The sequence below is a fragment of the Cyanistes caeruleus genome, chromosome 21 (genome assembly GCF_971803275.1).
Source record: "Cyanistes caeruleus chromosome 21, bCyaCae1.hap1.1, whole genome shotgun sequence".
In the NCBI taxonomy this organism is placed as follows: Eukaryota; Metazoa; Chordata; class Aves; order Passeriformes; family Paridae; genus Cyanistes; species Cyanistes caeruleus.
Genome location: NC_141721.1, coordinates 6,442,601 through 6,466,834, shown reverse-complemented (window position 1 = coordinate 6,466,834; position 24,234 = coordinate 6,442,601). Strand labels below are relative to the sequence as shown.

Sequence of the window (24,234 nt, the reverse complement as noted above, 5' to 3'; positions counted from 1 at the left end):
CAAGCAGCCCTTTTGCTGGAATTCTCTATATATAGCTTTGCAGAATTAGTGTCCTTTGCAGCAGTAAAGGCAATTTTTAGAACAAAATTTCACATATCTACTTATATGTGGATCAATTCCGATTATTTATTTTATTCCAGCTATCCTCAGGGACAGATCCTGTAACCAGTTTAGCAGCAGCAAAATCATTATTCAACAATCTGACAGCAGAAAAAGGAATAGCACAGCTGGCGACCTCCCACCCTGTGACCCATGAGAGTAGAACAGAAATACAGCACAGCCCAGTTAGCTGAATTTTTCCCACTCTTTTTCCAAATTTCATGATTCCTTCCAATGTAGTTGCTGCAGAGGTAAAGCACTGTAAGCTTGGGATGAACAAAAAGAAATGGCTCTGGCACTCTTCAGGTTCATTCTTGTCCTAATGGATGAAGGTTTTAATCCAGAGGATTCCAAAATAGCAGAATTATTTTTTTCTGCAATGATGTAGTCACTGACTTTAGTGTTGGAGATGTGAACACCAACAAAACCAACCCTGTCAGCTGCTGATAGCTCTTCTTCCCAGTGAAATAGAGACATGGCTCTCTTTGCCCACAAAATCTTTTCCAAGGATTCTCATTAAAGAGACAACAACCCCCATAGGCACTTTCTAGCTACTTCCAGCTCTCCTCCTCTGTGTGTTTAACATTTGACAACAATCCTCACAGCCCAGAAATGCTGTAACACTCCACATGACACAAATCTGAGCTGAAAGAAAGGATTATGGCCAAAGAGGAAGCAAGAAAACCCCCTCTTGCACCGAGTTCTGTTCCTCCCACGAGGCAGCCACAACTGCGTCTTTCTGAGACTTTGCCTGGTCCTGTCTGGCCACAGGTTTGGGGTTTTTTTGTGCTGCAGAAGCAGATGTGAGGCTGCAAAGTAGAAGTTTCCTTTTCAATTTTTTTTTCCCCCCCGAAAAACAAACAAAAAAAAATTTTGTTTTGGTCACAGAGGAAAATAAAGGAAAATTTCTTGAGTACAGCAAAGCCCAAAAGTGAGAGGCAGCCCCAGGAAGAGTTCAGCTGCAAACTCCACCAGCTGCAACCCTTCCACCCAAGCCCTGGGCCACTCCTGGGACTTAAGGAAAGCATCTGGTCTTTGTCGGGGCCCTGGGGCTGTCACATTTCAAAGGCTCCCTCTGTGAGCTCCAGAGGCAATGGAAAATATGTTCAGTTGCAAGTGGGGTCACAGGGGGATGGAGTGAGAGGGAATCAGCTCATGGATAAAGCTCCCTGTGCTGGCTCCAGCTTCAGAGCAGCCTTTGGAAAAACAGATGGGAAAAAACCCCAAATGTGCAAAGCATCTGAGGAACAAGGAGGGTTTGATTCCATCTCTGCCCATGAGGAAAACAGGGAATTGGGAGCCACACAGAGCAGACACGGAGTTTCTTTTAGGAAAATTGCAGAGATAAGCTGTGAGAGAGCTCTGTGAGGTGGGGAGAGCTCAGAGCCTTGTACAGAGGGCACAAGAGCAATGACCAGGCAAAGTGTGCTGGGCTAAAGGAGGGGTTTGGATGCCCAAGGTTCACTTCCCACCCTGCCAGGAGCCAAGGAATTCTGACCAAAGCATATCCAGAGGGTTTGAGCAGCCCTGGAACTTCTGGGAAGCGCTGGGAGCTGCTGGTGTCTGATCACGGCAGGGCTGGGCCTCCAGAGTCTCTGTGCTTTAGACAGAGGAAGGAAACTGCAGCTGTTCCTCCACTGCCATTTGTGACAGGTTTTTTTGTTTAGTCAGAGCCCTGCAAAGCCTCCCCCTCTGCACAGGAAGGGGTTCTCATGCAGCAGGGTTTACCTGTCAGAGGCAGAAGGGAGAGGACAGCTCACCTGTTGAGAAATTATTGTGAAAATGACTGAAGGGTTTCCTGACAAAACATTCTCATCTGTTAAGAGTGGACCCCAAAATCCTGAGGGGGTCTGCTACCCATCATCCTCCATCCATGAGGCTGCTGGGCTGGGGTGTGACTGGGAGGCTCTGGGGATGCCAAAGCCCTGCTTCACAGCAGAACCTTCCTGATGCACATCAAAAGATAAACAAGCACTGCCAAGCTTAAAAAGAGAAGCAGGTTCAAGGAATAGCTGAAGAGGAAGGTGATGCTGAAAGCTGCCAGTGCCCACAGCTTCCCCAATCTATCAGCAAGATCATTTATTAGGATTCCAGACAGGGATGGCAGATCTGATCCTGCATTTCTTTAGAACCTCCAAGTGTCCCTGCCACAGCAAAGCACCAAGCACAGCGATAGATTTATCATATGCCAGATGAGCCTTCCGTGCAATATGAGCACCTTGCCAAATCTTGGGAACACTTAGGACAAGGCCATAGATGGAAAAAGCAGCTGAAGGCTTCACAAAGCAAGAAAACAACAGAAGCTGGAGCAAGAAAAGTCAGTTCCCACTCAGAGTCCCAGCACTGGAGGAGGAATTGCCCAACAAAGGGGGGAGAGAACCCATTGAAGTGCAGGGAATAAATTTTCCAACAAGGTTTTGCTGCCTGTCACATGCATGCAGTGAGGATTAAGATGATGGTCTCCAAAAGGAAAACCTCCCAGCCTCACTCAGAGTGGAATTGAGACCGAGATCTCAGGTTGCATAGTTTATCTCACTGAAGGAAAGGTGCTGCCAACCCTTGTGGTCTGCAGCTTTCCTGGGATTCTCACCAACCTTTCCCTGGACTGGAAGGTGCATCCAGTGCAGCATCAGCTGCTCTGTGCTCAGATGTGGCTGCACAAACTGACACGAGACCATGGACAGCAAGAGTTAACTCCCACAGCAGTAATCAGGAATCTGATAAGAGCTTACAGTCTACACTGATAACACCTTCTCTCCCTTTCTGGGAAAGGCAGAAGCTCTAAAAATATACCCAAAAATGAACATTTTCAATTAAGTATTGAATTAAGTACACTTGCTGTATTGTTTACAGAAATTTTACAGTTAAATAGAGTGAAAAGTGAGACAGCTCATTTTTATCTCTTTTCCTACAGAGTTTACAGTGGGCTGCCCCTCCTGCCTGAGGCTGGGTGCAAGTCACAAAAAGTAAGAGGTCCTTGCAGACATTTGCAGCAAGACAGGATGCCCATCAAGAGTAACAGGAAGCAAAAACCACACAAAAAGTGTTTGTCCATCAGTCTCTCAGGGGCCATGAGCAGGATTCTGCTGCTGTTTATTACAGAGGCAAAGCAACCCGTGAAAAACAGAAGTCCCAGAAATCCACCACGCAAAGTTTCAGGTCCAGGAAATCCACATCACTTCCTGTGCTTTTAAGCAAATGTACAATTTCATTCTAAAAGTGTGAAATGGGGATCCTGACGTGGATTAAGCACGGAGCACAGCAGGTGCTGCCACAGACTGCAGGCTCTGGCTGCCTGCAGGGTCAGCGTTTGTCCACTCACATCTCACACCAGCACAGGAGACAACTCCACCCTCAGCAGCTTCTAAGACTCTACAACACTATTTATTCCAAAGCACTTCAGTGCAATCCCTTGTGACAAAAGAATAGGCTGGGCCATCCTCAGCCAGCTCATTCCATGGGCATTATCCGTGAGGGTTATCCTTGCACAGCTCAGAGAGCTCTGCCTTCCCCACTGCCCCAGGAGCTCGCTCCCACCTCTTGATCTTTAGGCATAGTAATAAGAAAGTGTCAGGCAGAGAAAGTCGAGTAAAAATTCTTTCTTCAGAGGAAATTAATCATTAAAGTGCATGACAATACTGAAAGCCACAGGCTGAACCACAGTCCTCCACAAAATGCACTTTGCTACTGACAATGCCTTCAGTTCTTCCAGCTGCTGGAGGAAGAACTCCTCTGAAGATGGAGGCAAGGTTGCAGCTCAGAAAAGCTGTCAAAACTCTCTGCTTTGTCCCTGCAGAGGCACCATCTCTGTGGCTGGTGGCTGTGGCTGCAGCAGGGACTGCTCCTCTGGGGCAGCTGCTCGGGGTGGTTTCTGTGCTGGCCGCTTCCAGGACCTGGTCTCTGCAGCAGGGGACACAAGAACAGCCCTTCATCAGCAGGAAGCTGACAAAGGGACCCAGCTTTAGAAGGGTGAAGGCTCAGGGAACACCCAACACACACCACAGAATGTTTTAAGCACTGCAACCTCCCCAGTCCTGGAAAACTGGCACCCAGGAGGAATCTACACTGGAGGTTCTGCCCAGGCTCTGCCCAGCTGGACAAGATCTTTCTAACAGAGTAACTGCTCTGTTTCCCACAGAGTTCCTTCCCAGCTCTACCAAGGGAAGCAAATGGAAAGTTCTATGGCAGAATTTCACAGTGCTCACAGAGTTAATGTCCAAATTCAGGCTCTAAAAGCCCTGTGATTTTAACATGCGCAGGATGACTGGGCCCAAATTTTACCTTTCACCATTTGGGCTGCTGAGCCAGAAATAAGAGCAGCCCTTGCTTTTTCTCTGCATCATTTTCTGCCCATTTCTCCCAGAGCTAAATGGGAATGGCATCTCCTTCCTCCTTGGTGTGCTCCCAAACCCTATCCAGGTCCAGACCTAAATCTTTATTTTCTCAGCTCACAAGTGATGCTGCTGCAGGGAAGCAATTTCAAGTTGGCCTGCCTGGAATTCTGTTGCTAAAGACATAATATGGCAAGAGCAGTTTGCTGAGCAGGAAGCTAAAGGGATACTGCAGACCTTTCTTCATGATTTAATTTACCTTCTGGATTTATTTCTGAATCACTGGTGCTTCCAGGTTCTTCCTTCAGAACTCCCACATCCTTTGCCCAATCTGTCCATTTAATTTCCTCTACTCTGGAGAGACAAAAATGCAACAAGACTCTGATGCCTGGAATGCAGCATCCCACTGTCCTTGCAGTCTCCCAGCCCAGCTCATCCTGCCAACACCAGCCTGATGGTTTGGCTGTAGCAGCAGCACCTTACAGAGCTTTTTATTCGAGCAAAGATCTTCTGTAATCAAAGCTCCATGAGGTAAAATATCTTCTCTCCCTGCACATTGTCCACTGGTCTGTTTGGTTTCAAACTCTCCAGTTCAGGGAATGTTCTTAGTACAAAGGTGACAATGCTGGAGGATCAGTTTACTCTCAAACCTCCAGCCTGGCAATCACCAACAGATTTGGGTGTACCCAGGAATGCTGAGAGTGATGAAATCCCTGTGGTGGTCCAGGGTTAGCAGTGCTGGTCAGCTCCAGCCCTGGAGTGTGAGGGGGGAATGGAGCATCTGTCTTACCTGAAACACCACCTCTCATCTTTCTTATTGAGCCCCACTGACATGAAGCAGCCAGATCTCCTCTTCCCACCCTGGCGCCACAGCCAGGCCTTCTCTATTTCTAGAATAGCAATTGCCCTCTGGAAGAACAAAACCCAGGTCAGAGAGAAACCAGAAACAGAAAAGGGCACAGAGAGAGCCCAGCCCAGCCTTTCCATTCAATCTTCCCCTCCCAGAAACTCCTTGGACTTGGGGAATCACTGTGGAACCTGACCCTGAGGTGCTCCTGAAGTACTGCCTCAAGTTACCATGTACATGGACCATGCAGAGTCGTAAATGCACCCAAAAATGCCCTCCCAGGGTGACAACTTTATGTAAAAGGCACATTAATAGCTGAGCTTAGGCACTGCCACCCCTGACTCCCTGAGAGCCCAGCAGAGCTTTGGGCCTCACCTGCAGCTTCCAGACACTCTTACTGTAGCCAGAAATATCCGTGACAGTCTCGCTCATGAGGGCAATCAGCATGTTCAGCAGCAGGATGTAGGTGAGGATCACAAACAGCAGCAGCAGCAGCATGACAAAGTATCTGAACCTCGTGTGCTCCTGGAAATCCAGGTCTCCCATGCCAATGGTGATCTTGAAGAGCTCCAGGGAGACGCTGAGCAGGCCCCCGTACATGGCGTGGCTCCCCGCGCTCTCCAGGTGAGCCAGGGACTTGTTCTGAGACACTGAGGGGGCATCGCCCAACAGCGTCACCAGAGCTGTGAGAAAAACACAATCTGAGTCCTCAGGAAAGTGCTTTTTGCAGCTCAGCCCACACATAACCCAGAGAGGGCTCACCTGCAGCAAAGCCAAACAGGAAGATCATATAAACCAAGAGGAAACGCAGCAGGTCTCTCATGATGGTCTGAAACACAAACCAGGGGGAAGTGCTGTCCTTTATCCCACATGAAATCACCAGGATGATCTCCCACTTAACAAAACAGCCCTCAGGAACACTGTCAGCAAGGTTTACACCTTTCATCCAGTTTAAAAAACTACATATATAAATAACATATATCTATATATTAAATATATTACATACATATATATATATTAAAAAATTTAATATATGTTAAATTACTTCCACAGGTAAATAATATCATTGGCAGCTTTATCTGACAGTACTATGAACTTCTTTGTTGCTCTGTTAGTAAGGATAATTCTTTGAAACAAATAAATATCCTGTTGGTTCCCCACTATGGCTGTTTCCAAATAGTTTCAATACACAGGCACCCCTCTCCTTTCCATCTCCATTGGCTTCACACAAACGGTGACCAGAATTGTTCCCTGGCACCTCATTTCGCCTCTGCTTTGCCTTTCTAGCCCCAGGTTGCTATGTAGACCTGGAAACTCTTCTCAGGCTCAGCTGAGCAGCTCCAGGGAGCCCCCTCGGGTTTTCAGTGCTCCTCTGGGGTTGGTTTATGGCACACAGGTGTCAGCTGCTCTCACCTGGGATGCTCAGGGGTGCCAAATGAGGGATTTGCTGCAGCTGAAGACACTGATCTAACCTCTTTCTGCAACATCTGTGCTTCCACAGGACAGTTCCAGTTCCTCACACCCCAAAAGCTTTCCCTGCAGAGGTTTTCCCCCAGCACTGACCTTCTGGATCATGACGCTGTAGATGCCAGTGCGCTGGAAGCCGCGGGTGTAGTACAGGGTGTTCACCCACCCCAGGAGCAGGGAGAACACCATCACTGCCACGTAGTTCTCCGAGCTGGCCCCATACAGGACTGCTGAGAGCAGCAAGGAGAATGCCTGGATGAAGCTGGAGGGAAAACAAAAGGAAGTGGCAGTGAGTCACCTCAGCAAAAAGGCCCCTGGCAGATCTGCTTTGCAGGGAAACCCGGCTGAGGAGGCTGCAAGGAGCAGGCAGAGCCCACCCTGCAAAGGCCACCAAAAAAGGCTCAGCACAAGGGGCAGCAGCAGGAGGAGGCAGCAGGGGTGAGTGGCAGAGGATCTGTTTTAATGTGGCAGTGTTAGGGCAGCTCAGCTGCACAGAGCCAGTCCCAAGCTGTGGCAGTGCCACCCCCAGGACATACATCAGGATCTCGATGCAGCTGTCAGAGCACATGGTCTTCAGGGACTGGCGTCTCCTCCGCAGGTACAGGCTCTGGGGGAGAAAACCAACTCATCATTCATCAGAACCAGGCCAGAGAGAGGGAGCCCTGTCCTGCCCAGGGGAACACTTTGCTCCATGTGCTTCTCTCCTTTCATCTTCAAGATCCCAAATTTCATCCCTCCCAGATGAAACAAAGTCCTCATTTATAAAGGGCAATGATAAACAAGGGCTGAATCATGGCTCAGCCCAATGTCTTTATTAATAGCCTGCATTAAATGCCAGGGATGCATTTTAATACCATAAATCACAGAAGTCTCTCAGAATTATTTGCTGTTGTGGAACAGTGATCCCCCTTGCCCAGCAACCCGGCTTGTGCTGCCCCTGTCACTGCCAGATCACACCAAGTGTTCAGGGCAGGATCCCTCCTGCACATCCTGATGTCAGGAGAACAGAGACTGCTGCCTCCATGCCAGTGATTGGCTCCTTTTTGTCTCCTGCCTTACAATAAACCAGACAAGAGATCCCCCTACCTGAGCAAAGATCAGGTAAATGCCTCCCAACAAGATAATGATCAGGCCAGAGACCCACAGGAAGCCTCCAGCTGTGAACTCCACTGGAAAGGAAGGCTGCAAGACAAAACCAAAAACACCCAAAGCGGTGGAGATCGTCATCACTGCCTCTGCCTACCACCCTGGATGGATGGCCTGCTCCATCCATCCAGGCCTTCCAGACAAAAAGACTGGACCTACCTTTACCCTTAGGGGCTGGTAGTATGCAATGGCTGTAAAAATGATCATGAATGACAAGTAGGAGGCGAAGCTGAAGTAGAATCTCTTGGAAGCAAATGTTTCCCATTTTTCCTGGAGCAGTTTGTTCAGTGGCTCCAACACCACCATCTTGTACCGATTCTGTGGGGAAACAAGCAACCAGAATGCACCTAGGAATGTGAATTCACCAGAGGACTGTCTTTTTAAGGGTTGGAGCTGAGTGGCTTCACCTGGGGAGCTGTTAAGGGGCTATTCAGTCAGGTCTTTTAGTGTGAAAAATAACAAATATTGCATAGAAGTCACTTCATCGAGGTATTTGAAGAAACAGAGGCTTAAGACAACCAAAGGATCAAAATTTCTCTCAAATTATCTCAAATGGTCAAAGCTATGCCAAGCAGCCTCTGAATAACAAAATCTGCAAACATCCACATGAATAATCTCTTTTTTCAGAGAAATTATCACCTAAAAGCCCACATTAACTTGAAATGTTATAATTATACAGCAACACTATAGTCAAGAGGCAGAAAAAGCCCAGCCTTTGAGCTGTGGTGGGAGGCTCACCGGGGTGTCACTGCTGTAGGCCAGGATCTCCAGCACAGAGTTCTCCTCGAAGCTGTCCAGGGAGGACAGGTCATAGAGGGACACGTGGATGGGGCCGTAGGTCCACTCGGTGAACTTGCGGGACAGGTGCCGGTACAGGGGCTCCTTGATCTCCCTCTGGATGATGTGCCTGAAGATCTGACACACACAGGAGAACGTTCCCGTGGGGCAGAAGGACACGGCGTTCCCAAAGCAGCTCCCCACACCTGGGTTTGTGCATCAGCAAACAGCTGGATCTAAAAGCAGCTGGGCTGAAAGCAGGAAACCAAGCACATCTGGCTGCCCCAGGGGTGGAACCGCTCTCAGGGCGGGGACAGCAGCAGCAGCAGCCAGCTGAGGCTCTGCAGGACACAGCTGAGGATTGAGGTGCCCTCCTTTATGGTCACCTGGGGCTCTGCCCCTGCCAGCAGCATCACCACAGGCTGGGTGCAAGGTGCCCCAACCCCAAACCCCACTGGAGGACAAAGGTGCAAATTACACCATCCCTGTTCCTCAGCAAGCCCAGGGCTGCCCTCTGGTTGTCTCTACCTCCACTTTGCCTGTCTTGGCAGCGAGCTGCAGGGGATTTAACCCATCGTAATTCACAATCTCCTCCAGTTTGCACGCGGGGTCGAGCTTCACGCCCGCCTTCAGGATCTCCACGTAGGTTGTGCTCACAAACTTGGTGTTCTCCTCGGTGTCGTCTGCAATCATCACCAGGGCGTGGAGGACGGTGTTGCCCTGGGTGTCCTGCTCCTGCAGCCTGGCTTTCTGGTGGGGGTTGTTTAAAAGATAATCCACCACATCGAGCTGGTTGGTACAGGCAGCCAAGGAGAGGGGAAGCTCACCTGAAGAGATCAGGACACAGCACTCAGAGGGGGGGCAGAAAGGGGTGAAAGAGAATTAAAGAAATGAAAAAAAGCTATCCTAGAAGAATATGATTAGCCCGGAGTTCTATCACTGAAATACAGAACAAGTTCTGCCTCAGTGTCCCTGAAAGGGTTTTACAATAAACAATTACTTTATTTCTGGGGCTAGCTGAAACTTTCCCACATCTCAAACTGATCTCTCAAATCCAAACTAGCCAAGAATTGGTGCTTGTCTGAAGCCACTCTGGCAGGATTAAACACATAAACCCAAAGATGATGGAAATGCACAGTGAACACCCCAGATATGAAAGGATTCTGCCATTTAAATATGTTGAGGGCTTGATTAAAGGACACTGAAGAAGGCAACAGAGGGGCAAACCCATCTAGAATTAGTGATATCACATGCAGCATGGCAATACAAACCCCAAAAGAACTCTCTTAGGTTGCAATGCAAGATGTAACCAAAAGTCTGTATTCCATTATCAGCTGTTAAAACCAGGAGGTTTTAACAAACTTTAGTTTGTTTGCAGTTTTAAAACTGCACTTTATTTCAGCTTTCCCATTAAGTTGTAGGTTGTGGGGTTTTGTTTTTTTTCATTTACACATACTAGTAAAGAACTGTTATTCCTATTCCCATACCTTTGCCTGAGAGCCCCTTAATTTCAAAACTATAATAATTTGGAGGGAGGGGGGTTTACATTTTCCATTTCAAGGGAGGCTCCTGCCTTCCTTAGCTGATATCTGTCTTTTCAAACCAAGACAGGAACATGTTCCACAGTGACCCACCAAAATAAAAGTAAACTCCTTCCTTCTTCTTCCTGAAGAATTCACCGTGGGCTCTGGCATGGACATCAGCTCCGTTCTCCACCAGCAGTTTCACCAAATCCAGGCTCCTTTTCTCGATGGCAATGTGCAGGGCAGTCTGGCCTAAGGGCAGAGCAAACCCTGTCACTGTGCCACTGCTGGGGACAGGAGAGCAGACCCTGTCACTGTGCCACTGCTGGGGACAGGAGAGCAGACCCTGTCACTGTGCCACTGCTGGGGACAGGAGAGCAGACCCTGTCACTGTGCCACTGCTGGGGACAGGAGAGCAGACCCTGTCACTGTGCCACTGCTGGGGACAGGACTGATGTGCTCTGCACAGCAGCTGCAGCCTCAGGGCTGGGCAGGGCTGGCTGGCAGCTGAGGCTTTTCAACAAGCCTCAAAACCATCAGAAATTCAGCAGCAGGGCAGGCAATTCCCCCAGCCTGGCACTGAGATCCCAAACAGCCCTGAGAGGATTGAGACAACCACACTGCTGCTGAAAGCACAGCCAAAGAGCAGAACTCATTTAATGACAGCTGCTTCTTTTTCATTTTCACAAGTGCTTTTTATACTTTCCCAAGCAAATCATCTCATTTCTTGGGTTATTAAGCATGTATCATTTTCTGTTTTACAGACCAAGAAGGGTATAACCAAAGGCTGAAGAAAATGCAGCAGCAGAATCAGAAATAAAAGGTGAGTGGGCTGTGTGTCACTGCACCAGAGCCTTGGGGCTGCAGGAGCTCCAGTTCCCCTCTTTTTCCTGCTCATCTCACAGAATCCTTCCTTACCTCTGTAGAAACAGTCAGAGCACGACACGTTGACAAGTGGCCTGGGGTTCTGTGTCTTTTGGTCTATCTCCAGCAAGACTGGGATTGTGTCATTCTTCCCTTTTTTTAAGTTCAGCAGGGCTTTCATTAAGCAGGTCTTCCCAGTCTTTGCATCTGGCAGGAAGAGGGGATTGAATGGGTTGTGGGTGTGTTTTGCACACAGCTGTAGTGCTTGATTCAGAACTTACCTCTGTAGGATCAAATATAATCCTCATTTTAAAAGGTTTTTATCAGGATTTTTAGTAGTCCTAAGGCAAAAACCTTAGGATATATTTAATTAATGGCATTCTCCACCTTTGGGTGAACATATGGAAAATAAAAGACAGCAGAGGGCTGGAGAAAGCAAAGAAGCATGAGCATGTTCCCCTGCTCCCCTCTGCAAACCCTGTGAATAACAACCCCAGGAGCAGAAATCTACCTGTGTACTCGGAATTGGTGAGGAATTTGGAGTTCCTCCTTAAGTACTCCAGCAAACCATCCAGTGCCTCTGGGCTGCCCCTGACCACGGCGCTGAACAGCCGCTCCCTGTCAAAGCGATTCGGGTCCTTCTGGCTGCAGGACAAATGCAGTGTTAGGAAGCTCTGGAGAGCTGAAGTTCTGCAGAGCAGGGACAAGAGCATGCCACAAGCTCTAGTGGAACAGTGGAAGGAAGGAGGGAAACAGGGGAGAGTTTGTTGGGTGGGGGGGAAAAACCACTCAAGTGTTTTATTTTTGAGTCAAGGGGAAAATAGAGACAGTTATTTCCCAGAATTCTCCTAAGTGGCTGCTCTTTCCATCAGTTGGAGCTGCTCCCAGATCCAGCCTGATGTGCAGCCCTGGCAGGCATCCAGAGCAGAGAGAGGAGCCCAGGATAGCTGCAGGACCAGAGTCAGGCCCATCCCATGCTGGGAGCTCTCTCAGGCTGGTTCAGGGCTCCCTGTGAGGCTGCCTGGGGTCAGCTCAGAGCGACCCAAAACACACCCAGCACACCCCACACACCTGGGCACCTTCCACAGCAGCACAGCCCTAACACCTCCCCCTTATGCTTTTGATTACATCCCACCACATGGCTGTAATTGTAACCCACATTGGCAATTTTAGTGTAGACTTGGGAAAATCCATAGGCTCCCACCAGCCAGGATCAGTGTGGATCCCCGGGATCACAAACCAAATTGGTCAAATACCCAAAAGTCACTCACTTGCTGACGAGTCCTGGACGATAGTTCAGATTAATCTTGACTTTAGGGGCGAAGTCACTGCTCTCCTTCTGATAAGGTGTCTCCAAGGGTTGTGGCTCTCCTTTCCTTCCCTGTCCTGGCCTTTCTTCCCTTTTACTCAGGGCAGGTTTATCTTCCTTGATGCTGTCATCTGTTTCTAGCAATCCCATGAACCTGTTCCTCTGAGCTGGGCCTGGCTGCCCATTTGTGAATTTATCCATTGCCAGGACAGATGGTCCTGCAGATCAGCAAAGATCTTCCCTGTTGGGGCACTAAACCTGCAAGGGATGGGGAGAATTAACACAATTTCTTCACAAATCCCAAAGGCGTTTGGTGCGACACAAAGGAAATTCCCAGGTTGACCAGGGGTCCCTTGAGAGGGAGATTTGGTGAAACTCTGCACAGGAGGAGTATTTGAATAGAGGATCAGGGTCCTAAAGGGGTTCCAGTAGAGGAGAAGTTCAGAAGCAGTTCATGAAGCACAGACAACTTGTCTGCAGCACATCTGAAGCCCCTGTGTGAGATGACCTCACCTGCTGGCAGCAGCACAGGTTCCTGACATAAAAGGCAAGGAAAGTGGCTCTTTAGGAGTCTGTGATCGTTGTTCTTGTCACAGTGCAACCAGCACAGGCACAGCCTGGTCACCAAGTGGCCAAAAAGATAAAGGTTCACTGAGGGCCTCCTTTGGGACAGTGATAAGTTTGCCCACACCCAAGCTTTAGGCTGTTCAGACAGGGAAAACACCTGCACAAATTGTCTGACATTTCATCCTGGGGCAAAATGAGTGGGATCTCCCCAATATTTGGAGCTGCTGGCTCTCCATGGGAGCACAGAATTTGAGCTCCCAGCTCCAAGGCAAGCACACTCCCCCTGCCCTGCAGACACCCACAGCCCTGGGAGCCTGCACAGAGCACAGCTCCACCACATCCACTGCCCACAGAGCATCAGCAGAGCTCCCAGCCAGCCCCTTCTCTCATCTGATGCATCCTGGACTCTGTTTTTGACTCTCTGGAGACATCTCTTCACGTCTGGGTACATCTCAGACCACACCCAAGGCACACTGCCTGAAGTCAGCGTGGCCGCAGACTCACCAGGTTTGTGAGGCAGAATTGAACATCCTCAGTTACCAACCTGCAGCAGAGCTCTGGTTTAACACCTCCTGCTCATTCCCATGCACTCCCTCCAAATGGTTAACAGGTTTCCTCTGAAGAGAAATTTCCCTGGCTGGGACTGCAGCCAGACTCCATAGCCTGCACCAGCAAAGAGGTAAATGGACACAGCATAAGCATTTTGGCTTAGATCAGGGTGTGAAAAAATACAGGTCTCAGCAGAAAATGGCCACAAAACTTCTTTATGCAGCTCACAGCAAGAAACCCAAGGGCTGATTTCGAGACAAACCGTTATGATAATTCAGGCACTCAGTTTAGTCTGTGCTCTAGTGACAAACATTCCTCTGCACACACCCTTTAATCCCATTTCAGACTTACTTCCCTCCCCAAAACACTTACTGGTACATCTGCCGAATCCTTTAGGAGGATATTTGCACTTCCATAACAGTTTGCTTGTGCTTTTCTGCCTTCCTCTGCCCAAAATCATTTCTCAGTTGCAGTTTCCATCTCTCTACAGCGCTCAAGAGAGTTATTTATTGTCAGTCTTGCACAGACAGAGCGTCTGGGTTAAAAGCAAGAGCAAAATGGTCCTATAAAAAAGGACCCTCTGAGGTGTCCACCCGCTTTGTGCATCCCTGGGAAGCACAGGGAACACTCTCTGCTTGCCAGCTCAACTTGCACTTCTCAAGAGCTGAGTTATTTCTCCCTGAGACCTCCCCAAGCCCGACTCTCAGGACACAGCACTTACCAGAAAAGTTGCTGCAAGCTCCACCCCAGAACTGATCTGACAAGCAGTTCCAAAGGATCCTTCAGAGGGGAAATAACCTCCCAGCAGAAAGCAAGTCAAGCACCAAGAAGTGTTAACTGGCATGAAGGCAGACCCCCAATTATTTCCATCCATGGGTGAGAAGCCCTGCAGAGAAGCCCATGCTCATCCCAGCAGTGCCAGTGGCACGGTGTGGAACTGCTGCTGCTGGTCCATGAGAGCTCCCTGGGAGAAGGAACAACCCCAGATCCTCGTGATTTACTCAACTGTGGCTTTTTGTGAAGTGAAGGAGGGCTTGCACAGGAAATGACTGGCTAGATTTCTCACTAAAGGGGAGAGCCAATGAGTGCAGTGCTCTTATATGGGAAAGCTGGCTGCCTATTGCAAATTGAGAATGTTTAACCCCTGCCTGCACATGGGGAGGTGACGCCAGTGCCTTCCACCCACAGCCTCTGTGGGGAGCACCAGGCTCCCCCAGCCCCAGCAGAAAATGCCTGGGAACAGCTGAGATCAAACTTTGTGTGGGAATCCAGGTCTGCACAGCCCCAGTGGCACCAAATGTGTGAGCAAACAAAGGCAGGGACACCACAAAGTGCAGGGTCAGCTGCTCCTCACGGGCACAGAGCAGCCCCAGGTCCCAAACTCCATCTGCCCTGGTGCCTGTGTTTTCCCCAAAGGAGAAAAGTCTGGGAGAGGCTTCTCCTGGGAGCAGGATGTGCCTCCCTCCACCCCACAGCTGCCTGTTCTTGGGCCCACACACTCCAAAACTGCTTCACTTTCCCCTTACAAAAGGAGCCCTGGGAAACAGAGGACATCAGCCCACACCTCGTGTTTCAGCTCTTCCTCTCCTGAAGGCCTGGGATCATCTCCTGCAGCACCAGTGCAGGGTGAGACCCTCCCCAGCTGCCTTTCCCCAAGGAATGCTGCTCCCACCTGAACTGCTGATGATTTACAAAGCCATTAATGTGATCTAGAGCTCCTTATTAATGATAAAAATGGTGAAGAGCCCTTCCAATCAACACCTTGACAGCAGGGGCGTGTTCCAGGAGAAAAGCCAGAAGAGAGGTGAACCTCTGGCCCGAAAACATGGAGGAGGGGTGTCAAAGCAGGACACGCTGAACTCTGGCTGTGGCTTCCTTCTTCCAAACCTACCCCAAGCCAAGGGAGAGCCTGGAGCAATCCTCATCCCCCAGGACTGCAGGACGCTGTGACGCTTCCTTGGAATGTGGTCATCACCCACAGAAACGTTCCCAGATGGCTTTGGCTTGGAGTCAGATGCAGGCTGTGAGCTGAGCTCTCTATAAATACACCAATTAAATGGCATGGTGCCTTTTTCCTCATCACAGTTTTGCAGGAGATTCCAAGCTTGTAGCTCAAGATTCCTGTTTCAAAATGAAGCCAGTCCAGGCACAATGCAAAGCTGCTCTTTCTTTCCTTGATGGTTTCTAAATGGTTTATTACAACCCACAGAACAGCCTATAAAGAGGAGATAAATGCAAGATCAGTTCTGGTCTCTCCAATCCCTCCCTCATTCCAGCCTTGCACTGATCTAGCTCAGTTTGCTTTAGTTGTGCTACACTTCATTTACTGAGATATCAACAGAGCTTCGGGAATTTAGCTCAGACTTAAGGTTTTAAATCCTCTTGGGCTTCTTCTTCAGCTTTCCTGGGAAGCATCCCACCACTCCAGCCAAGGGATGAAATCAGCCCCCAGGAGTGCATCATAACAGAGCTCTCTGCACATCTGCTTTTAGCAGCCTGCAGGGAGGGAGGGGAATGTGCAGTTTGCTGGGAAAGGAATCGCTGCCAGCTGAGAGGTCACCACAGCCAAACAGAGAAACACAGAGCAGGGAGAGGAAAAGCAGCAATTTCATTTCACCTGCCTGGCAGCCTGGATTCTCCTCTTGCTTTTTGAGGCTTTTGTGACATTCCTTCACGTGGAGGAACATGAAGGAATGTCATAATTGCTTGTTTTACTCATAAAATGTGTCTGAGTTTCTCCAGATAAGAGAGGAACGTCCTGTGGAAATCTGGGAAGACAGAAGTCAGACTGCCAAGTGGAACTTCAAGTGTTTTTCATTCAATAATATTATCAAATATATTCATTATTATAACTATAGATGAGTAATTCACAGCAGAAAAAGCAATGACTGAAACCTGCTTAAACAAAAGGAAGCATGAGGATGATGGTGTTTGGAAATGATGCAAACAAGAACATTTCCTGAAATATATATTCTGTGTTTACCCAAGTTCCCATTTTTACCAAATACTGAAAAACATAATAGTCTTATGATTGATACCATGTTTTCAGAATGCTGTAAATACAAGTTCAAAGTCACTTTTAATTTAGTTACAGGATTGATCTGTGGCCACACAGGTGTAGCTGCTCAAGGTCATCTTCACAGGAGGAAGAAAACCTATAATAACAATATGCAAGGGTGGAGCATTTAAATTCTTACAAATAGAACAGGTAGGCCAGCAAAAGAAAAAATAACTTCTTTTAAAGGTGTATTTTCACACTCAGGAAAATAGCAAGTGTTTTTCAAGGCCTTTTTTTGTTTTTCCCATGTAATTTATGTAAAAGCCACACTGAAGTGATGAATTTGAGTAGCTTAATTTCTTAGTTACAGATGGGAATCAGTACTGCTAGAGACAGCAGCCAGTGTCCAATCTGAAACATAAACATTCTTAAATATAATCCCTTGTCAGAACTTGTCTGATGGCCCAGGGAACTCAATTTATCTACACCACAGCAGTATTATTCCACGTCATAACAGTTAAAGGCTCCAACCTATATTCTCCTCAGCTTTTGAGGGAACCATCCAGTTCTCTCATTCCTAAAATGGAAATATATTTCTGCTTGATGTATCCCTTTCTGTAGGATCACAGCCTGTAGGAATGCTCTGCTGACAATCAAAGAGCAGCAAAGTAGGAAAACCAGATCAAAAATAACCTGTTTGTGGAGGAACAGTGACATCCTGTGGCCACCGAGAAATTCCTGCTGCTTTTGAAACCGCCAATTTGGGCAGACAAAGATCTTAAAAAAAAACCCAAACCCTTGGTTGCTGTGGACAAGGCTGCAGAAATATTGAGGGATTTATTCCCAGTGTTTATCTGCCTTAACCTTTACCTTCCCTGTAGGATTATGTTGTGGAGTAGTTGCAAAAGGAGAAAATCCCAAATGTATCCAAACCCAGTATAATGGGTTATTTAATTTCTCTTTTTATAGGTATTTTTTTTAAAGCACAGAAGACAAAACCTCAAAATCTTGGCTGGTTTTTCTTTCTGTCTTATTGGGGTTTTGCTTGATTTAATTTTGTTGTTGTTTTTTTTTTTTTTAAGGGAGAATAGACTAGAAACTATCTGAAGCAATAGGAAAAAAAAACAAACAACAAAGGTCAAAGGCCAGTCAGAAAACTCAGATTACAGCAGGATTGAAAGACATTACCAGAATCTGTGGTAAATGTGGGAGCATTAAGGTTATTCTAAGCATAGAGATTCTGGCTAAAACCTATTGAATTCTTATTTTAGTTATGAACTGTTGTCTGTAAGACTTTTGAAGTACCACCATATTGTAGGAATAATAAAAAAAAAATGTATTTTAACAGCACTAACCATTTGTATTGCCTGGTATCTTGTTTTATGTTAATACCTTTGGTGTAAACACTGCATGTTATACAAATCCATACTCACATTTCCTTGTGTGATTTATATACATTTCCCTAATTCACATTATTTACTTTAATTGCAAGGATTGTTTTTCTTATTAATGAAGAAAGAGCAAACAGAGGGTCCCTGTCCCTGCAGGACACCCAGACCCCAACAGGAGGGTCAGGAAATGTCATTTTATTCAACACTTTATCTCCTGTGGGACTGAAACGCTCAGAGACTTCAGACAGGGCTGAACACACGAGGGAGGCAGGGAGTGGTTGGGGCTGAAGGGACATTTGGAGGCTGCCCTGCCCAGCCTGGTGTTTGATGATGCCCAGAGTTATTCCCACTGTTCTTGTCCAGGGCCTTTCAGCCCCTCACCAGGAAGGGCCTGCACAGCCTCTCTGGACACCCTGCCAGGAGCTTCAACTGCAAAAGGCACAAAATCAAAAAAGCAATTGCAGGAAAACTCAAACCAAGGGAAGTCTCTTGTGGCAGAGACAGCAAATGTTTACAGAACTTTGTGTTTCTGCTAGCTCAGCAGACAGACAGAAAAGCAAGCCCTGCTCCTAAGGAGAATTCTCATCATGGATATAACCCTCAAACCCACACTGAAGCTGCAGTGTGCAACTTTTCATCTTAATTTCCCATTAAGTGCAGCACTCACCACAAATGTTCAGTGATGAAATTCAAAAGGAACAAACCAACTTCCACAACAGCCCCCCAAGGAAATAAAGTGGACCAAGGTAGTACCTAGCACAGGTTTAGGGGGAAAAGGCAGCACAGCCTGTGTGCACTCAGATGGGGGCAGGAGCCCCATTTCGAGGTGAGCAGCTGTCAGAACTCAACAAATGAAGATACTGACAGCCACCCCTACACCCAGGGAAGTTTTTTGGGAAGGGCATTGGGTATTACATCCCCTTCTAAACACCCAGCACTGCAACTGAGCTAACACCCCATAGAAAAACCAACCCAAACCCAGCTAACCCAGACTCCAGTGGGAGCTCCCTCCCTTTTTGGCACTAATGATTGTGTAGAACTTGCCCCATCGGGCAGGGTTCACCCTCCCAACACCACTCGAGTCCCACTGCAGCCAGTCCTCCCCCACACCACGGCCACAAACACCCACCCAGAGTCCCTGCAGAGCAGGAGCAGCACCAGAACCCCTCACCCCCACCCTCAGAACCAGCACACACATGAACACACTGCAAGTCCAACCTGCAGCAAAACCCACCCCATGCCGTGACCACCACACCCCTCCTGTGGGGTCTTTATATCCCACCTGAAGCAGAGCACAGCTAAAATCTAGGAAGAAAGAACAACATGGTATTATTAGCACTTCATTAAGATTTTAATCCAGATCCATTTTAACCACAAGGTTGGTCCTCATCATACATGCAAAGAGGAATAAACTGCCATGGGAAGAAGCCAAAGCATTTCACTTAATACACCAGTTTCACCTGCTTGAACTGAGACAGACTACAGGGTGTAATGTGCAACAGAAAACTTTATTAGCATTTCAACAGACAGTTGTTCAGCAGTTATTCAAGCTTGCATTAACCTTGCATTAACTTAAGACATTGAAGAACTACAGTGCAAACACAAGTGCCACTGGCAATCCTGGTGTCAAGCAAGATGCACAAGAACTTAACAGCCACCCCTGAGGCGCAGCACCAGGTGCAGGGTGGATTCCTTCTGAATGTTGTAGTCGGACAGGGTGCGCCCATCTTCCAGCTGCTTCCCAGCAAAGATCAGCCTCTGCTGGTCTGGGGGAATGCCTTCCTTATCCTGGATCTTGGCCTTCACGTTCTCAATGGTGTCACTGGGTTCCACCTCGAGAGTGATGGTCTTGCCAGTCAGGGTCTTCACGAAGATCTGCATTCCTCCTCTCAGGCGCAGCACCAGGTGCAGGGTGGATTCCTTCTGGATGTTGTAGTCGGACAGGGTGCGCCCGTCTTCCAGCTGCTTCCCAGCAAAGATCAGCCTCTGCTGGTCTGGGGGAATGCCTTCCTTGTCCTGGATCTTGGCCTTCACATTCTCGATGGTGTCACTGGGCTCAACCTCCAGGGTGATGGTCTTGCCAGTCAGGGTCTTCACAAAGATCTGCATCCCACCCCTGAGGCGCAGCACCAGGTGCAGAGTAGATTCTTTCTGGATGTTGTAGTCGGACAGGGTGCGCCCGTCTTCCAGCTGCTTCCCAGCGAAAATCAGCCTCTGCTGGTCTGGGGGAATGCCTTCCTTGTCCTGGATCTTGGCCTTCACATTCTCGATGGTGTCACTGGGCTCGACTTCCAGGGTGATGGTCTTGCCAGTCAGGGTCTTGACAAAGATCTGCATCCCACCCCTGAGGCGCAGCACCAGGTGAAGAGTGGATTCCTTTTGAATGTTGTAGTCGGACAGGGTGCGCCCGTCTTCCAGCTGCTTCCCAGCAAAGATCAGCCTCTGCTGGTCTGGGGGAATGCCTTCCTTATCCTGGATCTTGGCCTTCACATTCTCGATGGTGTCACTGGGTTCCACCTCGAGAGTGATGGTCTTGCCAGTCAGGGTCTTCACGAAGATCTGCATTCCTCCTCTCAGGCGCAGCACCAGGTGAAGAGTGGATTCTTTCTGAATGTTGTAGTCAGACAGGGTGCGCCCGTCTTCCAGCTGCTTCCCAGCGAAAATCAGCCTCTGCTGGTCTGGGGGAATGCCTTCCTTGTCCTGGATCTTGGCCTTCACGTTTTCAATAGTGTCGCTGGGCTCAACCTCAAGGGTGATGGTCTTGCCAGTCAGGGTCTTCACAAAGATCTGCATGTTGACCTGCAAGACAAAGAGGTGTTTCAGCAATAGCCCCTAAGTAAAGCCTTTAGTAAATCCAAAACAAAGGGATTACTGTTGCTATTTCCCCCCATCATAAATTTTTACTTTGGTTGTAAGAAACGTGGAATAAATTTGGCTCACTAAACCTAGTTTTGAGGCAAGGTATGCTGAACTCTTTTAACAGATTACTTTCGCTAGAGAACCCCCACACCCCCTTCATGCCCGCAGTGCAGAAACGCGGCACCGGAGCCCTCCGATTTCAGTTACATTCTCGTCCGGCAGGGCAGCACTGGACCCCCCCAGCCGGCGATGCAGCAGCGGAGGGAACGCCCGGCCCGCCCCGCGGACCCGCCCCGCGGCAGCGCCGCTCCCCCGCCCCGGTAGTGACTCACAGCCGCCTTCCGGCACGGACGGCGCCGCCCGCGCCATCTTCCCCGGACCGACACCGCCTGCCCAGACAAATCTTATCCCGATTCCCATCCCCCGGCCGACCCCAGCTCTCATCGACGGGGTTCGGATCACTACACAACACTGCGCAACTCTTCCGCCCGCTCCCCTCCGTTACTCTCCTGCAAACCGCCCGGCAGCGCCCGCCCCGCTCCTGCCCAGAGCACCCGGCCCGTCTCTCCCCGTCACACATCCCCAGTTCCCCTCAGCGCACTCACGTCTGCGGCCCTGAGCGATGGGTCTGTAAAATGTATCCAGCGGCGATAAACCTGGAATCTGCCAAATGACGCACACCCTCCCGTATTTATACCGTCTCTGGGCACACAGGCCCCGCCCACCAAAACTAACGTGTCCATCCGCCTTCCAAAGTAGTCCCAAGGAAAAGATCCCTGTTCTGGAACACACTCGCCTTTTCCCCGCTCCAATTCCTCCTCCTCAGGCAAAGGGGTCCCAGAGTTTCAGTGAGGGGGATCAGACCCTAAAAAATCTGCAACTTTCTGAGGGGGCGGATGGATCTGGGACCGTTTTTCGCCTCGGCGCTCCGTCCCGGCGTTAGTGGGCAGACCGAGCAGTCCGGCGGTGATTGGTGGGGCGAGCTGCAGGGCGGGCGCTGATTGGCTGCTCGGGGGGGTCAGTTAGCGAGAGGCGGGGGCGGCGGGGGCAGGGAAAGCTCTGGAAGGTTCGGCGGTGCTCGGCGCTGATTGGTGCGCGGTGAGGTCACGCTGTTGCTGAGGGGGAGCTGCCTGGCGGGGCAGATTTCGGCCAGGGCTGGCGGGGGGGGGAGAGATGGGGCCATGAGGGGACAGGGAGAGGGATTATGATGGGGATTGGAATTGATGGTGTCGGTAGGAACGATAGTGGGGCTTCTTAGTTCCTGCCTGAACCCCAGCTGTGCTCAGGGAACAATCTGGCACAGACTGGGAGAAAAGTGCCCTAAAAAAGGGGGGTGACCCCTTGGTGCCAGTGTTTTATGACCCACCAGGGCCTCTGACCAGCCCTTTCCCCAAGGCTCAGGCTCCGTGGAAAAGCCCAGGATAGGTTGTAGGGCCGGTCCTGGCCTATAAAGCTGAGTGAAAAAGCAGAACTGAGTTAGCAGAGTTGGAAAAATAGGATAATACAGGAGCGTTGGTGGCTCCTGACGCGTCACACGAGCTGTCCCAGTCACGCGGCCCAGTGCCCGAGCTGCCCGTGGAACTGGTTGGAGCTGGCTGACAAGTTAATTCTCTTGATGTGAGGCTTCAAAACAAGCCCTGTGATGAAATGCTGACATTTGAAATTCAAATGGTTGTTTACTCGCCTCCAGAACAGGAAGCTTTGATCGGTTATGAAGCAGCCACCTTCTGAGAACTGATGTAGAAACGTGCCTCAGGTTAATTAAACTTCATTATACCTTTCAGACTGGCTCTTAACTCATTTAATATTATATTAAGAGTGCACAAAATCCATGATCGTTTTTATGTGTTTTTTTAGCTTTATCTGCTGCTCCTTCAGTGAAGCCAGATGACCTTGTTAAATCTTCTATTCACAAAGCATCAGCACGTGTGTGACTGGCAAGATTCACTACAGAGAGATGCTCTGTTTCCCACTAAAAAAACCTCAAACCCAGACAAAAATACAAAACCACCAAAAAATAAAAAAATAAACCAAAAAAAACCCCAACAACAAAATCCTTTTGCTTTCCCTTTTCCTAACAAGGCTTCAAGCACCTCCTGATTTACAGTAAAAAGGAAATAAATCATCCTAACAATAATTACTCAAAATACAGGAACAGGAAGAGGGAAAAATGCTAACCAGAAAGTTCATCAAGCTCCATGGCAATAGTCAACCTTGGAATTATTATTTGGCTACATGAATTTAGGACAAAAGGCAGAGTTGGACGATGTCCCGTTTGTTTGCTTTGTGTTGCCAGTTCTGCTCAGTGTTTCCAGCGTGGGTTTTGTTTGGTGGTGCCAAGGTGGCTGAAGGTTTGCTCCGAGGCTTCCCACAGGAAAGGCCATGAATAACTAATATTTACAAATATGGAAGCATCTGTAATGCTGGAGAGAAATGTAAAGCCTGGGCTGTGTTAAAGCACATCACACATTTATTAAGTATTTTAGGGTGCATAATTCTCTTTTTAATGTTCCTGTAGATAGAGAAGAGGAATTCCTGTCATTTTTTTTTTTCCTTTCTGTGTAAACCAGAAAACACAGGAGGCCTCCCTTCTTTTTTTCCCTAAAAATGGCTAAATCTGTTGTGGGGAGGAACTGTTGTGGCTGTACGAAGCACATGCATTTAACAAACATTCCACTCTTCCTCTCTTGGTAGCTCTCGGTGAACAAAAACCATGGAGCAGCTGACTCTGAACTGTATATAAATAAATGCAAAGCTGAAAACCCCACAAATCTATATCTTGTGACTGCTCTGGCTGCACAGGTGGCTCCAGCCTTTGCCAGGGCACGGGGCCTGCAGTTGGGAACACACATTTCTTTTCAAAAGTAGGTCACTGGGCAGTGGTACAGAGCAACCTACTTTCAGGAGAGAAGAATCTGGGGTCATGGAAATGTTTCCAACGAATCTGTACATTCTGGAACACAAGCTGGGTCTGTTTTTTAAGCAGACTAATGTCCTAGCAACAAGGTATCACTTTTACATGCGGCAATCTGTTTAGCTACCAGGTTTAGCTTGGGACAGGCAGCCAGGCCATCACAGGGTATGTGGCAAGTCCAGTTACTGTTCTTTGTTCAGACAAAAATAGGACTGCTTGACACAGGGAAAAATTATATATATTTACAGATATATATATATATATATATATTCCTATCTCATAACATTACTCACACCTTCCTCTCACTGTGTACGATGCAGTATAATTATATTTACAGTTGTGAAGATAAATATTGTCTCCCCAAGCCTGTAGCAGTGCAGTAAGGCCCAGGCTTGGCTCAAGTTCCACCCATGAGACAAACAGACCAGTGGCATGTCACTGCTTGTCCCTGTGCTGCCAGCCTGGAGGGGTACAGAAGGAGTGAGTCAGAACTCAAAGTACTGTGAGATTGACTGTGATATTCTGAGATTACCAAAAAAAGACAATTCCCTCGATTTTGTTTTTATAGCCTTGTGCTAAAAATACCTTCACTA

General features: G+C 48.5%; 2 protein-coding genes across 10 annotated transcripts; both read right to left on the bottom strand.

The window, feature by feature from the left end:
- Positions 1–2,919: 2,919 nt before the first annotated feature.
- Positions 2,920–14,783, bottom strand: LOC111937799 (transient receptor potential cation channel subfamily V member 2-like). Of its 8 annotated transcripts, none has more exons than XM_023939287.2 (18): positions 14,201–14,553; positions 13,852–14,014; positions 13,475–13,593; positions 12,326–12,621; positions 11,566–11,699; positions 11,109–11,261; positions 10,302–10,442; positions 9,196–9,494; positions 8,629–8,805; positions 8,050–8,208; positions 7,831–7,926; positions 7,281–7,351; positions 6,841–7,006; positions 6,040–6,106; positions 5,653–5,960; positions 5,221–5,339; positions 4,690–4,784; positions 2,920–3,999 (listed from the first exon to the last, which is right to left on the bottom strand). In XM_023939287.2, exons 4-18 carry the CDS (start codon positions 12,562–12,564, stop codon positions 3,869–3,871), a joined length of 2,355 nt encoding a protein of 784 aa, XP_023795055.1. In that variant the 5' UTR covers positions 12,565–12,621; positions 13,475–13,593; positions 13,852–14,014; positions 14,201–14,553; the 3' UTR covers positions 2,920–3,868. The 8 variants fall into 8 exon arrangements, with proteins under 8 accessions (XP_023795055.1, XP_023795058.1, XP_086715776.1 ...); XM_023939290.2 differs by having other exon boundaries at positions 13,852–13,963; XM_086859650.1 differs by having other exon boundaries at positions 2,920–4,041; positions 13,852–13,971; positions 14,201–14,552.
- Positions 14,784–19,197: 4,414 nt separating this feature from the next.
- On the bottom strand, positions 19,198–21,767 carry UBB (ubiquitin B). Of its 2 annotated transcripts, none has more exons than XM_023939285.2 (2): positions 21,524–21,767; positions 19,198–20,667 (listed from the first exon to the last, which is right to left on the bottom strand). In XM_023939285.2, exon 2 carries the CDS (start codon positions 20,659–20,661, stop codon positions 19,516–19,518), a length of 1,146 nt encoding a protein of 381 aa, XP_023795053.2. In that variant the 5' UTR covers positions 20,662–20,667; positions 21,524–21,767; the 3' UTR covers positions 19,198–19,515. The 2 variants fall into 2 exon arrangements, with proteins under 2 accessions (XP_023795053.2, XP_023795052.2); XM_023939284.2 differs by lacking the exon at positions 21,524–21,767 and adding an exon at positions 21,333–21,397.
- Between the last annotated feature and the right edge of the window lie 2,467 nt (positions 21,768–24,234).

What these genes read in the sequence shown, in the direction of transcription:
- UBB (XM_023939285.2), bottom strand. Translation starts at nt 20,661, where the DNA reads ATGCAGATCTTTGTGAAGACCCTGACTGGCAAGACCATCACCCTTGAG.
- LOC111937799 (XM_023939288.2), bottom strand. Translation starts at nt 12,564, where the DNA reads ATGGATAAATTCACAAATGGGCAGCCAGGCCCAGCTCAGAGGAACAGG. An exon ending in TTTACCTGATCTTTGCTCAG is followed by an intron (nt 7,352 to 7,830) that starts GTAGGGGGATCT and finishes TTTCTCCCCCAG; the next exon opens with AGCCTGTACCTGCGGAGGAG. An exon ending in CCTGTTTGGCTTTGCTGCAG is followed by an intron (nt 5,961 to 6,039) that starts GTGAGCCCTCTC and finishes TTTTTCTCACAG; the next exon opens with CTCTGGTGACGCTGTTGGGC.